This window comes from Littorina saxatilis, linkage group LG2 (genome assembly GCF_037325665.1).
Source record: "Littorina saxatilis isolate snail1 linkage group LG2, US_GU_Lsax_2.0, whole genome shotgun sequence".
Taxonomy (NCBI): domain Eukaryota; kingdom Metazoa; phylum Mollusca; class Gastropoda; order Littorinimorpha; family Littorinidae; genus Littorina; species Littorina saxatilis.
Window position 1 is genome coordinate 65,386,528 of NC_090246.1, and position 13,156 is coordinate 65,399,683.

Genomic DNA, 13,156 nt, shown 5'->3' on the forward strand with positions numbered 1-13,156 from the left:
GAGCAGAATTAGTGATGCCTCTGGTGTCTTAAATTCTTCCTCCTATCTCTGCTCTTACATCACCTTCTCCATATTCTTTTATTTGGAATTGTGTACAAACTAATTTTAATATGTATGTTTTTGTGTGGCGCTTAGATCTGTTTTAGGATTTAGGATATATTATATCTCCTCATTATTATTTAAGTTATTGAGACATCCCAGTGCACTAAGGGATTTATAGAGCAAATCGAGAAAATTCATTATTGAACGAAGCGCATAGCGCTGAGTTCAATAATTATTTTCGAGATTTGCTCTATAAATCCCTTAGTGCACTGGGATTGTTTCAATAACGATATTGTCAGTACCGCCAGAGAAAAAAGCAGATTCAAAACGCACACTTTGCTACGCGCATTTGGATAGGCGTAACTGTGTGGTCAGGTCGTATACAGTAGGATCTACTTTTCTGTGGGCTGTCTGAAGTGTGTCGTGCGTTCGTCACACGCAAACTCTTGTTTTAATTTCTGTTGGTAAATTCCAGTGTAGCGTTAAGCTAAAAAGTGATGATCTTTCATAGAGACCTCATTTTAACTCGGAGAAAGGACTATGCTCTTAATTATTTGCGATTCGAAACCTTCATCGAGCTTCGACAGACTTGACTGTGCAGAGTTTTGCCCCTTGCCAAGGTCGACGGAAAGCACATTTTCAAAATAAATGATTCTCGTGTGGTATTTTCACTCACCGGGGAGTCTGGTACTAAATATGAACGGTAAGAATGCTCTGAACCCTACACGTATTATATACCCATCGTTTTATCGTTCACATTTGCCCAACATGTTAATTTGCTGAACGGGATTTATGTCGTCTGCTAGTGCTACGCACTGCACTGAGTCTCATTTCAAAAACAAAAGTTGCTCGTCTCGTTGCACTGAGTCTGCAAGCACGAGGCAGGCTGGTCTTATATATGACATATATGGTAAGAACGTTCTAAACCCTACACGTTTTCGATTCCGATTCTTCTTGCCTTGAAATAATAATTCGGAAACCATTCATTTACTGAACAGATGCAGTCGTATATCAGTGTAGTCTGCTACGCCGGCCGGTGCTGATCTAGCTGCTAGTCTACGTTATCGAAATAACACTTGTGTTTTCTGTTAGCTGCTGGGATTTGTATACTAACTCATCATTTGGTAATGTGGATAATAAGCTACATGCCACTAACATGGCATAATTATGAGAGGAATCTTCGCAAGTCGAAACTGAAAAATTAGACACAGCAGGTTCTATTTTTAGATTAGTGGCAACTGTAGGCGGCACAGGCGCATGCAATCTGTCAGAAAAAACCCATTTCTGCTTTTAATTAAAAAGCAGGAAATTTATGGTCATAATCATTGGTATTGTGGAGAATATAAGCTACATGTCATTAATTAATTCTGAGGATGAGAGTACAGTCTCGCTTTGGCAAAGGGTGTAAGAATACGCTCTGTGAAAAAGTTAGCGCACTCCAAGAGTGCGCTAACAGATTTAGCGCATCGCCATTAGCCAATCAACTGGTTCACATCAGTCATGTGACACCAGTACTTACTGACAATTATTATTATTATTATTATTATTATTATTATTATTATTATTATTATTATTATTATTATATTCTCATCGTACTCCTCAGCATCACCCTTTTCTTTATTTCCCTTTAAATCCATGTTGTCATCATCATCAATTATGACTCCAAAAAGTGATAGTACAGTGCCTGAACCGCTATACTGAGAACGAAATTAAATTGGAGCTCACTTCACTTGCTATACATAATCACCTTACATTAAAAGACAACACAGTTGAGACAGTATTTCACAAGGTTTTTGTCAGTTACGCTTTGTTAGGTCTATAATATGGTTTTGAAGCAAGCAATATGCACCTGTTTCCGTTTTTGTCGTTAACTGCTGATTAACTACGGTCTAACATATTTCTAGGCCGAAATGTGTCACTTTGCGAAAGAATTATTTGCAGAAGTGTCAAAACAGTAAGCTCCTGTCCCGGTATGAAAATGCCAACAACAGTCTCCGAAATAAAATGGTTATATTTTTGCACGCCATTTCATGCGCAAGGTGGAAACAGGAAAAACAAAGAAAAAAAAACAGAATTAAAAGAAAGTTCAATTTTTATTTTATTTTTCTGCATTTGGGCCCCAACTACTGACCAGCTCGCATCGAAAAAACCCTATCACTTCTTACGTGACAAACCGCTGATTCTGCACACGCGTTCATTTTGTACACTCTCAAAGTTAAAGCAGCAACAAATTCCAAGAGAAAGCCAGATTCTTACCAGGTTATTTCTGCTAAACCCGAAATTAAAGAGTACAAACCAAAAAATAACTTCAACACAAATTCTTATTCCGTTTTTGGAAGCAAGTCAAATGCCAGAAATACTCTTTCTCGTGTCCACGCCCACACACGACCGGAGGCGCTCTCTCTCTCTCTCTCTCTCTCTCTCTCTCTCTCTCTCTCTCTCTCTCTCTCTCTCTCTCTCTCTCTCTCCCTCTCTCTCTCTCTCTCTCTCTCCGTCTCTCTGTCTCTCGCTCTCTCTCGTTCTCTCTCTCTCACACACACACACACACACACACACACACACACACACACACACACACACTAACACACCAACACACACACGCACCGTCACACTAACACACCAACACACATAATACCACACACACACACACAAACTCACACACACTAACACAATGTCCAGCAATACAAGATCGGAGAGCTATAGGTCATACGCAATCAAACGCAATCATCTTCCCAACCACCAAAGTCCATCAATTTCAAATTACAGCAAAAAGCTTTTCTCTGGCTTGTGCCCTCAGGGAGACATGATCGACAAAGACGAAAATCGTCATGGCCCTCAACGTGCATCGGCGTTTAAACCGTATGCAAATGAGTCCATCTGCTTCACCCGGCTCCGATTGGGTGACGAGTGTTGACGGAGCGTGTTGCGCATGAGCATTCATGACGGCCGTCAGGATTTCACACAAACAGAGCAGCGTGTCCTGTCGCCACTGTCATCCGAGTCTAATTGCTTTTCCATTTGCCTCAAGTTGAATTGCCGTGTAGATAGACGATGCTTCGGATCGCGGCGATCATGACGCCGATTTTTATCAGCGTATCAGTGCATAAAAGGCCGACGCAGCCGACGAAAAAGGTACATGTATGCGTTTGAGGAAGAATCGCGACTCTGGGCATTATTTTTCTTGTCCACACGGATGAACTATCTTGGACGTTCAACGCCTCGAAAAAAAACGACGAAAAGGGAACATGTTTTGATAGTATGCCGCGGATTGATATGGTTCCTGGTGTAATTATTTTGCCAACAGAAATGAACTATTTGTGTCGTTTTAAGTATGACGCAATCGACGAAAAAGGAATATGTTGTTTTGTGTGATGGCGGTGAATCGCGGCTCGTAGCATTCCTTTTTTTGCCCATGCGGATGGACCCATTTGGACGTTCAAATATATACTGCTTTTGAACAGTCTTCTACTTGAAATGTACTTGTTATTTTCAAACTCTTTGCCCAAACATTATGCGTTTGACTTGCTCATGTATTCATTATTTCAGCGTCTGCAAACTGAGCTAGACTAATTTTAGGGAAACTGCGTGATTTAATGACGCAGACAGTGATGTCTGTTTGTTGCAATTATTGTAAATTATTGATAAAAAGTGAAAGTTTGGACTTGGATGTTGGATTCATTCAATTAGCACAGCTTCGTGTTTAATGGACGACATTTCACGACCTCCTGTAGAGTTATGTTTTGGTAATAGATTTGAATACAAGAAGTGAGTGCATTTCGCGGTGTTATTTGGGTTTGTCTGGAAGAGGCTGGTGTGAATGCATTGTACTGAAATGTTGGTGGGTGAGCAACAAGATGTGTCGAGTGAAGGTGTGAGAGTAAAAAGCTGTGATTTTGTAACACAATGTGGACCTATTTACACTGTGATCTTGTGCATGGTGAGCAACACAAAAACAATTCTGTGTGTAAACTACGCTCAAATTATAAAGGTGTACTGCATTGTATGTTGTATTGTATTACACTGAATTGAATTGAATTAAATTATGTTGTATTGCATTGTATTGCATTGTATTGTTTTGTATTGTATCATATATTGTTTCGTGTAGTAAAGTGTATTAACCCCCCCACACACACACACACACACACACACAAACACACAACAACTCCGTCCTGCTTTGACAGAAAAAGAGTAAATATTGAGCACCATACCTCTTGGAATGATTTCCTGAAGGGAGTACTTCTGGACAGTCTATGATGACGTAAAAGATGACGTCGTGCCTTCTGGTGACGTGTATGGTGATCTGGAGTTAGCTGTTCACTGTGAAAAAAAGAGAGACCGTGAGAAAATTAGTGTTTAAAAGAACAGTAAGTCGCGTCAAGCGATATCACAATATTTAGTCAATCTGTCGGCCTGAAACTAAAAGGCCGACACAAACAAACTGAGGTCAGACTTCGCCTAGACTACGTCGTACTACAACCTGCACGGCAAGCCGAAACCCGAAAACCGAGACTGCTCTAGCTACTTCTCGGTAAGAATGCCAACATTTAACATCTTTCCATTCCATTTCCTTTCTTATCCCATTGCTCAGAATTTCGGGTCGCTTCCTCCCGGTAAAAAGCTAGCAGCAACAAGAGTCGCACTACCCAGGTGTTTGTGTGTTTAGGTGTAATCATGCAGTCACCAGCACGTATGACAGAATGGCCCAGGTCTTTTACGTGCCATTGTGGTGACACGGGGGTGGGACATGGATACCGTCTCTGAGTCTGCAGATGACCCGTATCCTGGATTCAAACCCGTGACCCTAGGATCACAAGACCAGTGCTCTACCAACTGAACTGAGCTATAAGCCCCTCCCACTCCTCCTCTTCTCCCATAAGACCTAATTTGCATAAACTTGTTTTCTTTCATTCTGAGCAATTTTCAGCGTAAACATAACATGTCCATATATTTTAAGATTCAGGAATTGATAAGGAATACAATACAATCACACATTAAATCTGTTAAAGGAAACTTGATTTTAATGACAATTTCAGTTAACAAACTAATTACATGTAATTAAATCTTAAGCCTCCGAGATGAAATGCAATATCTTAGCCCGGCCGAGTCAAAGGATGTTAGACCAATGACCAATTAATGGACGGGCATAGAGTGGAAACTGCACAGCCTTTCTTTTTTCATTTTTTTTTAATTCTCTTTTTGTGAAGGTTTTTTTTTTTACATGCATACACTGTGCATTACAGGACATCACCTAAACAAAGGGACAGAACCATACAACAGAAGAACACTTGAACAAATACAACATAGTGCTGAGGTACACCTGCTGTCGCCATCATTTTAAACTGTTATTATACGCACTGGCATACATGGCAAATTTGAATAGTAAATTACCCGGACTTTCGCATGATAAACAAGTCGCGTAAGGCGAAAATACAATATTTAGTCAAGTAGCTGTCGAACTCACAGAATGAAACTGAACGCAATGCCATTTTTCAGCAAGACCGTATACTCGTAGCATCGTCAGTCCACCGCTCATGGCAAAGGCAGTGAAATTGACAAGAAGAGCGGGGTAGTAGTTGCGCTAAGAAGGATAGCACGCTTTTCTGTACCTCTCTTTGTTTTAACTTTCTGAGCGTGTTTTTAATCCAAACATATCATATCTATATGTTTTTGGAATCAGGAACCGACAAGGAATAAGATGAAAGTGTTTTTAAATTGATTTCGACAATTTAATTTTGATAATACTTTTTATATATTTAATTTTCAGAGCTTGTTTTTAATCCGAATATAACATATTTATATGTTTTTGGAATCAGCAAATGATGGAAAATAAGATAAACGTAAATTTGGATCGTTTTATAAATTTTTTTTTTTTTTTTACAATTTTCAGATTTTTAATGACCAAAGTCATTAATTAATTTTTAAGCCACCAAGCTGAAATGCAATACCGAAGTCCGGGCTTCGTCGAAGCTTACTTGACCAAAATTTCAACCAATTTGGTTGAAAAATGAGGGCGTGACAGTGCCGCCTCAACTTTCACGAAAAGCCGGATATGACGTCATCAAAGACATTTATCAAAAAAATGAAAAAAAAGTTCGGGGATTTCATACCCAGGAACTCTCATGTCAAATTTCATAAAGATCGGTCCAGTAGTTTAGTCTGAATCGCTCTACACACACACACACACACACACAGACACACACAGACACACAGACACACACACGCACATACACCACGACCCTCGTTTCGATTCCTCCTCGATGTTAAAATATTTAGTCAAAACTTGACTAAATATAAAAACGATACGATTTTGATGAGAATGCCTCAAAACGATACGGTGCTGTTGCCTGGCTAGCGTAATGTACGTCATGCAACATTCTTACTCGAAACATGCAGCAAACGTATTTGTAATAAACAACAATACAAAACATGGAAAGACAAAAACACGCTTTCAGCAGGATACACATGGTCATGCTCTACAGAAGAAACATGTTGCGTAATGTCATCAGGCGACTCTGTTCCGTCTATCAAAGTACGATACATACGCTACTGCTTGATACGCAAATACATACATAATGAATGTTCAGTCATGAACAAAATATACAAACGAATGTTACATTTTGAAAGGAATCTTTCACAACATTGCATACAGGAAGAAAAGCTCTTGTGAAAAACCGTCAGTATATATTCTGTGCTAGTTCAGTGGTAGTTCCCTTTTTGTCAATGCGGGCAAAGAACTAACATAATTATCAGAATGAAATAAACAAATCTCAATCTGCTTCGAATCGGCGGCAGAACGCATTATATGACTTAGAACATGTTATCCCTCATGACTACCTATCAGTATAACTCACCTCTTTTCCATGTCGTTTTTGGAAATGGCCGCTCCGTCAGTATCCGAGTCAAAGAATGAACTCCTTGAGGTTCTGGGTTTGAGACCAACAGAAGCAGTCTTCTCTTCATCTTCTAGGGTATTTCTGGACCCCAAGCCTCCACCACGGTTTCTCCAGCTGTGTCTACTAGGCTTAAAACCTCCCACGGAATCCCTCCGTCTGTCTAAAAATGAACCCCCTGACGATGACGATGACGACGATGAAGGCAACGATGATGATTGCGACGATGGTAATCTGTTGGACGAAGAGCCTGATGAAAGTCTGTTTGAAGAAGACCCAAGAGATGAAGGTCTTCCGAATGAAGAGTTAGTTCTTGACGGGTACCTGCTGTTGCCTCTGTTGAAGTTAGATCCACTGTTCAACGTAGATGCCTGAGAACCACCACTTCCAAATTTGGATCCCCTAGAGGACAGATCACTATCTGTGGAGCTACCATCACCACCTAGGGTACCTCCTCTCGATGGAAATCCACCAGCTCCACGGGAAGGGAATCCACCAGATCCACGGGAAGGGAATCCACCAGATCCACGGGAAGGGAATCCACCAGATCCACGGGAAGGAAATCCACCAGATCCGCGGGACGGAAATCCACCCGTCCCTCGAGAAGGTAATCCACCAGATCCTCGCGAAGCTCCCCCACCAAACTTAGATCCACCGCCAAATCCACCACGGCTGCCGAATGAGGAGGAGGAGGAAGAGGAGGAAGATTTCCTTGGGAGATTGTCCTCCTTCCTCATGACGTTGAGGATGCTGAGCTTGTTAGACATGACCATCCCCATCTCGTTGAAGTCTGTGGCCACCTCCCCTGCTGACCCCGGCAGGGTCACGTTCCGCAGGTAACTGGCAGGTAAAGAAAAGAAAGAGGTCGTTAGTTGAAGGCATAGTGCTGTTTGGAAGGAGTTGTTTTCAAGACACTGATGCGGTGAAACTACCGCCCAACATCTACACAACTGCCCCCCCCCTCCCACCAACCCCCAAAACACAAACAAATCAATAAAAAAAATCAACTTCTTAAATATCGAATACTAATAATAACCTCAAATATATATATAAAAATAAGAAAACATGTTCACTTCTAAGCCTCTCAGTTCATAACGTAAATTAGGTTCGTAAAACGAAACAAAACCCCTACTTGTATACTAAGAGTATCTTCGTTATTACTTTAGGGACAGGCACAAAAAGCATGATTTGAACGCATGAATAGTCCCTTCAAAGATGTTTCTGTCGATCATAATGGACTGAAGGTTTCATCTTATAGTTTGGCGTTTTCTTGCCGAGCGGTCAATGTGAGAAAAGACACTAAGAAATGGTACTTTAAAGCACACACGTTGTACACGACATGACTTGACAGCTTCATGTCTCTATACTTTCAAATGAGACTGATCGTAAACGTAAACGATCCAACCAAGCCTCCTAGTGTAGAACACTCACTCAAACATCATGTCTCCTCCGGGCCATTTCTTCAGCTGCCTGTCGCCGCACGACAGCTTGGTGTCCCAGTTCCACTGCCCCGCCTTGCCGTCCCGCTCGAGGTTCTGCACGGCTTTCAGCCATACCTTGATGCCTCGCTCCACCACTGGCCGCATGTGCTCAAGGCTCGACTCGTACGTCACTCCTGCAGACAATTTCATTTAATTTACTCATGGTTTGCCGGAACCCGTAAACCGAGACTGGTCTGGCTACTTCTCGGCGAAGAATGCCAACATTTCACTTAATTCCATTTCATTTCCCTTACTTTACTATCCCAATGCGGGAAAATGCAGGTCGCTTCCTTCCAGTGGAACTCAAGCAGCAACAAGAGTCTCGCTACCCAGGTGTGTCCGTGTTTCGATGCATGTAATCAGCCAACTGCACTTATGGCGGAATGACTGAAGTATTGTATGTGCCTCAGTGGTGACACGGGGATGGGACGCTAATAACGTCTCTGAGTCTGCACATAAAGTTAACCCGTGTCCGTCCCTGCCGGGATTCGAACCTGTGACCTTAGGATCACAAGTCCTACCAACTGAGCTACCCGGTCCCCGACACGCGTTATTCTTTGACGACGGTTGAATTGTATTGTAGCCAACATTGATCGTGAGAGAGACCACCCATGTAATGAACAAAATATCTCTTCACACGTGTCAAGATTGTCTCTAAATGAGGTTGGGTCAAACTACAGTCTGGCAAGGACCACTACTCATGATGACAAAGTCATCGAGACAAACAATATTGTGTGTGCTGTTTCCTCTCGCTTTCGCTCGCATTTCAAGTTTTCAGAATCAACTATTATAAACCCGGTATCACACAGCAAGCCATGTAGTATTCTCTTGGTACATGTACGAAATATAAGCTCAATAACATGGTGGCCTGCAAGAATCATGACACAAAGGGACGTTTTACGAATTCTATTTTTTTCCAGCAATATCCTCATCCGACAACACCTACAACGACAACAAAATGTTTATCGTGATTTTCCTGTCTTTTCTTAATCTCACCGAATACACCGAGGGGTAAGGAAGATGAGGCTACTTCTCCCGCAGACTTGTCTCCGATGGCAGTAGCAGAGAGAATCCACACGTATTCTCTTCCCGCCAGCCCAATTTCCTCCGCAACCTCCATAATGTTAAACGCCTCCCTCCTGCAGAAAGCAACAACAACAATTACATGTATATGCATACCGATGTGAAAAGTGTGTAAGGAAACATTGAAACAAAATGTAACTGTGTCTATACGTGTGTGTGTGTGTGTGTGTGTGTGTGTGTGTGTGTGTGTGTGTGTGTGTGTGTGTGTTTTTGTATGTATGTGAATGTGTGTGTTTGTTTGTGTGTGTCACGGTACGTGTGTGTGTGTGTGTGTGTGTGTGTGTGTGTGTGTGTGTTTTCTTTCTCTTTTTGAGTTTGTTTGTTTGTTTCAAATAAAAATCCATGCTGACGGGAACGTTACTGCACATCCTGTCTTATATTGCGTAGTCGTCATCAACAACAAAAACAACAGCTAAAACAACAATACCGTAAAAACGTTATCATCGTCACGTTTCCCCCTTCAAGTCCTCTTCACCATTATCATTACACATGACATTTCTGATCTCGATTACCAAGTCCCGAATACAATGTCCAGCACTAGCTCTGCAATCATCACAAAACGACTTCCTTACCCACATGCAAACATTTGATTCAGTCACAAGAATCATACCCATGAGCATAAGAGTAATGCAGATATGGGGTTCAGTTCTTCTTGCATGAACTAAACAGCACACCTTTCAAACCACAGAAAAGGAAAAGGACCTGAAAGGCCCGTACTCACGATGCACAGCGCAGCACAATACTGCAGGTATCGGGGCCCATTTCTTAATTCTTACGTAAACACCTCACCATCCAAACCACAGTAATCTGAAAAGGACCTGAAAGTCCCATACCTACGATGCACAGGGCAGCACAATACTGCGGGTATCGGGGCCCATTTCTTAATTCTTACGCAAACACGACACCATCCAAACCACAGTAACCTGAAAAGGACCTGCAATTCTCATACTCACGATGTACAGTGTAACAGAATAATGCGGATATCGGGGTCCAGGTCTTCTTACGTGAACAACGCACCCTCCAAACCACAAGGACCTGAACATGCCATACTTACTACGCACAGTGCAGCAGAATAATGTTGGTATCAGGTTCGGTTCAAATTCGTAAGTGAACACCGCACCCTTCAAACCCTCCAAACCACAATAAACTGAGTAGGACCTAAAAATGTTAAACTTACGTTGCACAGTGCAGCAGAATAATGTGGGTGTCGGGGTCCAGTTCTTCTTACGGGAACAAAACACACTCCAAACTACAAGGACCTGGAAATGTCATACAAGTGATATACAGCGTAGCAGAATAATGCGGTGTCCGGGGTCCAGTTATTCTTCTTCTTCTTTGTTCATGGGTTGAAACTCCCACGTTCACTCATATTTTTGCACGAGTGGATTTTTACATGTATGACCGTTTTTACCCTGCCATTCAGGCAGCATACGCCGATTACGAGGGAAGCATGATGGGTATTTTCGTGTTTCTATAACCCACCGAACTCTGACATGGATTACAGGATTACAGGAGGTCGATGTCTTATCCACTCCGCCACTGCGCCCGTCCAGTTCTTCTTGTGAACCCCACACCCTCTTAACCCTCCAAACCACAGTAAACTCAGTAGGACCTGAACATGTTAAACTTACGATGCACAGTGCAGCAGAATGATGCGGGTGTCGGGGTCCAGTTCTTCACGGAGCTGCATCTTGATGCTCTCCTTGTCCTCACCGTCATCCAGAGTAATTTCCGACAGAATCTTGTACCTGTCAAAAACACAGTAGAACATGTGTTGTCAGGGGACATTTTCTCGTATCTTGTTTATTCATTTATTGTGTTTTGCTCCGTTTTGAAGAAGCATCGTGCTTGAAAGTAACATATGCGAGAAAGTGCTTACAGCTTTTGATTTACCTCAGCTGCACGCAGGCTGCTTCAACCCTTCCATTGTGCCTCACAATGTCTTTGTATTTCTGTTTTTGTGGCGGGGAGTATTCTTTTCTATTGGTCTTTCTTTCTTTTTCTTTGCTTTAGGGTTATTGTGTTTGTACAAATATCTTTTGATAACCGGTACGTTTGTATATATATGTGTGTACGTTTGTATATATTTGTGTGTGTACGTGTGTGAGTGTGTGTATGTGTGTGTGTGTGTGTGTGTGTGTGTGCGTGTGTGTGTGTGTGTGTGTGTGTGTGCGTGTGTGTGTGTGTGTGTGTTTGTGTATTTGCGTTTGAGGTTTATGTAAATAAAATGTCCGGAAGGGGAGGGGTCGCCTTTCAAACATGTTTGTATGCATACATATATCTGTGTGTGGTTCTCTGTGCGCTTCGAATATGTCTGGGTTTATTTTGCCTGTGTAGGCTTTTTGTTTCGACCAGACGTTTAATCTTTCTCATTTACTCATATATATATATATATATATATATATATATATACTTATTTCCATTTGCAATACATGAGACGACCTCCGTCTAAAATCATCGATACAGTTAAGATTTTAGAGACATGACTACGAACTTACTCAAATCCCACGTGTCCATATTTATTTGGCAGCGCCTGCATTCGTGATGTTCTCTCGTGATGCCTCAAAGCTGAAAAGAAATCTTCGCTGCCCACTACTTTGGTGGTAACCACGGAGAAGAACTTCCAGGAAAACGTCTTCATGAATGCCAGCATCGCTTCTGTCTGGTGATGCATGGTTGGTGCCAGTTGCAATGTCCTTTCCGTCTGGAAAAAAAGACACAAGAAGAATGATTTGATTTTATTGAAGGTGGGTTATTGTGGGAATACGTGTGGCCTTTTCTGTCTAATGATGTATGTTAGAGGTTAGGTGTAGTGTCAGTTTGTGAAAGAAAAAACCCGAAAAATCATCAGACGAAAAATACAATGCGTGAGTAAAACATCGAAGGATAGTTTATAATTCTTTCTTTCCCGTCATACATGATAGGGCCTAGCTGAATGGTCCTTTCAGTCTGTGAGAAAAAGACAACACAAGTCGCGTAAGGCGAAAATACAATATTTAGTCAAGTAGCTGTCGAACTCACAGAATGAAACTGAACGCAATGCCATTTTTCAGCAAGACCGTATACTCGTAGCATCGTCAGTCCACCGCTCATGGCAAAGGCAGTGAAATTGACAAGAAGAGCGGGGTAGTAGTTGCGCTAAGAAGGATAGCACGCTTTTCTGTACCTCTCTTTGTTTTAACTTTCTGAGCGTGTTTTTAATCCAAACATATCATATCTATATGTTTTTGGAATCAGGAACCGACAAGGAATAAGATGAAAGTGTTTTTAAATTGATTTGGATAATTTAATTTTGATAATAATTTTTATATATTTAATTTTCAGAGCTTGTTTTTAATCCGAATATAACATATTTATATGTTTTTGGAATCAGCAAATGATGGAGAATAAGATAAACGTAAATTTGGATCGTTTTATAAATTTTTATTTTTTTTTTACAATTTTCAGATTTTTAATGACCAAAGTCATAATTAATTTTTAAGCCACCAAGCTGAAATGCAATACCGAAGTCCGGGCTTCGTGGAAGATTACTTGACCAAACTTTCAACCAATTTGGTTGAAAAATGAGGGCGTGACAGTGCCGCCTCAACTTTCACGAAAAGCCGGATATGACGTCATCAAAGACATTTATCAAAAAAATGAAAAAAACGTTCGGGGATT

General features: G+C 41.4%; 1 protein-coding gene across 1 annotated transcript in view; it reads right to left on the reverse strand.

Moving 5' to 3' along the window:
* Positions 1–13,156, reverse strand: part of LOC138959548 (uncharacterized) — a gene marked incomplete in the record, with an annotated part of 76,873 nt that overhangs the window by 27,045 nt on the left and 36,672 nt on the right. Inside the window, 6 exon segments of the mRNA XM_070331069.1 lie at positions 4,251–4,359; positions 6,894–7,772; positions 8,364–8,547; positions 9,410–9,552; positions 11,128–11,244; positions 11,995–12,200. Coding sequence (XP_070187170.1) covers positions 4,251–4,359; positions 6,894–7,772; positions 8,364–8,547; positions 9,410–9,552; positions 11,128–11,244; positions 11,995–12,200 — 1,638 coding nt within the window.